Source organism: Carlito syrichta, unplaced genomic scaffold (assembly GCF_000164805.1).
Source record: "Carlito syrichta isolate Samal-C Ts95f unplaced genomic scaffold, Tarsius_syrichta-2.0.1 Scaffold288870, whole genome shotgun sequence".
Taxonomy (NCBI): Eukaryota; Metazoa; Chordata; class Mammalia; order Primates; family Tarsiidae; genus Carlito; species Carlito syrichta.
In genome coordinates, this window is record NW_007232966.1 from 29205 (window position 1) to 31976 (window position 2772).

The window sequence follows — 2772 nt, forward strand, 5'->3', positions numbered from 1 at the left end:
CGCCGCCCTGGTAATTCTATATTCTCCGTTCCTCCTCCGCTCGCGGGCTTGTGCGCACCGCAGGCTGGCGGCAAGGCTGGGAAGGACTCCGGAAAGGCCAAGACAAAGGCGGTTTCCCGCTCCCAGAGAGCAGGCTTGCAGGTCAGGAGTTGCCCGTGCAGCGTGGGAGTCGTGGCGTTTTTCCCCGCGCCCCTTTTCTTGCGAATCGTCGCTCGCGGTGGGCGCTGGGCCTTGGCGTGGGCGATGCAGTGTCGCGACTCCGGCTGCCGATACGATAAATACCGGGGGGGGGTCTCACGTGTGCCCATGCGGGGCCCGCTACCGCACCGGCGTGCGTGCCCCTTGTTTTGGCGCGCGTGTGATTTTCCCGTCGTTGGCGCTCATATTTTTTGTGCATTTTTGTTTGTGCTTACAATTAAGTTCCCAGTGGGCCGCATCCATCGACACCTGAAATCCAGGACGACCAGTCATGGACGTGTGGGCGCCACCGCCGCAGTGTACAGCGCAGCCATCCTGGAGTACCTCACCGCAGAGGTAAACGGGTGGATGCCTAGGATCTGGGAAAGGTGCAGGGGGGGGGGCGGGCGGCAGAGGCGGCTAGGGAAGGAGGAAAGTGATGCAAGAAAACTCCCAGGCTCCGGACGCGGCGAGAAGCCCTGGAGGACGCTAGAGGGAGCTGGTGTCTGGCACGGGGACCTCCCGAGCCCGAGTTGGCTGGTCTTGGAAATAAAATTGCGTGCTCTCTGTGTAGCTTTTGTGTATCTTGTCCTTCAGGTAGTCGGGGGCGACGACGGTTGGTAGATTTGCATTGGTGAAGGTCTGAGACTGTTCTTTGGTTCTTGACTAAAAGGAAATTGAAAGGAGATTGGGATCTGCCTTCTAGGTACTTGAACTGGCAGGAAATGCTTCAAAAGACTTGAAGGTAAAGCGTATTACCCCTCGTCACTTGCAACTTGCCATTCGTGGAGATGAAGAATTGGATTCTCTCATCAAGGCTACAATTGCTGGTGGCGGTATGTAACTACTGAGTCTTTGAAAATAATTTCTTGTAGAGGAAATAATTCTTTGTTGCATTAGTGTCCTCTAGTAAGTTTTAGTCTTTAAATATACATCATTTAAATATATTTTCATTGATGCAGTCTGGTTGTGTCTTTAAATTTGAATTACATGTCTATAACCCAGTGAATTTCTACTTGATATTTGAGCTTAATGTTTTTAAAGACCCTGCCTTGGTTGCAAGTACTGAGTGATTTTTTTTTATATGCATCTTAAAAAGTAGACTTAATCCCTGTCACTCTCCTAGGTGTCATTCCACACATCCACAAATCTCTGATTGGGAAGAAAGGACAACAGAAGACTGTCTAGAGGATGCCTGGATTCCTTATATTCTCAGGACTCTAAATACTCTTAGCAGCTGTCCAGTGTTGGTGATTCCAGTGGACTGTATCTCTGTGAAAAACACAATTTTGCCTTTTTGTAATTCTATTTGAGCAAGTTGGAAGTTTAATTAGCTTTCCAACCAACCAAATTTCTGCATTCGAGTCTTAACCATATTTAAGTGTTACTGTGGCTTCAAAGAAGCTATTGATTCCGAAGTAGTGGGTTTTGATTGAGTTGACTGTTTTTAAAAAACTGTTTAGCTTTTAATTGTGATGCAGAAGTTATAGTAACAAACATTTGGTTTTGTACAGACATTATTTCCACTCTGGTGGATAAGCTCAATAAAGGTCATATCCCAAACTAGTTGTGTTTTCAATTTGCTTGATTGTAATAGGAACTTGTTTATTTTGAATATCTCATCCAGCAATAAATAGGCACATTTCTTCCTTTGAAATTAAACTTAATCTGTATGTCAACAGTCAAACAGATTAAATTTAATTAGCCCTAAGTATAATTTTTTAAGTGTTATATGATGAGCCATTACGTTTTTAAAAAATTTAGGAGCTGAAGTAGGATTGTTGGTTTCTAAGTTTGACCATTTCAGCTTGTACATTACTTGTGCTTGCTGTGTGTGACAGCACTACACCAGTAGATTATTAGCGTGGAAGAAGGTGGGTAGGGATGTCTTAAATATACCTACACAGAATGAACTTTCATTTAGACTTTGAAGATATTAGTGCTGTGTGCCAGGCACTGCTTTGTACTAAATGACATATTTGAGAGAGTATACTATCTCCATTTTACGAGAGAGAATTAGGACATTTTTCTCTGAAAGTACCGAGTTAAAGTTGTTAGCATGCTAACAATAGCTTGGCTCATGATGTTATGTAAAAATTACTATTTTGTGGTTGAATTTACCAGATCGTTTTGACACTTGGTGTTTGGCAGGTTCTTTGTTTTAGAAAACTGAAAATTTGGATGTGGGCATTATCAAACATATACCCCCAATGTGGAGAGTGGAGGCTAACATCCCCGGAGTGATGTTATTAAATGGAAAAAAAATTTTTTTTTTTACATTCTGAAGGTGCTAGTCCTGCCTTGTTTTAACCACCCAAGAACCCGGCTACTTTTCGCAATAACAGCAAGCTACAAAATATCTCGATAGCTTGAGAGACATCTGGGTCAGAAAAATGCAGCTGAATTAAGGCAGTAAGACTAGCCGCGGGTTAGGGTCAGCGCTCTAGCGCCTCCGGAAGCGCCTAGATTGCACACCTTGGTCTCACCTGGCCCGATCTTCCCCCTACTGGGGTGCCCGAGTCCTGGTGGGAGTTTTCAGGAAAAGGAGTGTGCCCTCCCCGCATTCGTCGCGCCGGTCCAGTCTGCGCGGCCGCG

General features: G+C 45.2%; 1 protein-coding gene across 3 annotated transcripts in view; it reads left to right on the forward strand.

Moving 5' to 3' along the window:
• Nucleotides 1-1743, forward strand: part of LOC103256041 (histone H2A.Z) — a 2375-nt gene extending 632 nt beyond the window's left edge. The window contains exons 2-5 of one of the 3 annotated variants that reach the window (XM_008053921.1): nt 64-141; nt 421-534; nt 884-1013; nt 1304-1743. In XM_008053921.1, the coding sequence (XP_008052112.1) occupies nt 64-141; nt 421-534; nt 884-1013; nt 1304-1365 (384 nt within the window). In that variant the 3' untranslated portion in view covers nt 1366-1743. Of the gene's footprint in view, nt 1-63; nt 142-420; nt 535-883; nt 1018-1303 lie in introns of all 3 variants that reach the window. The other 2 variants (XM_021710403.1, XM_021710404.1) reach the window with 2 other exon arrangements.
• Nucleotides 1744-2772: the final 1029 nt, after the last annotated feature.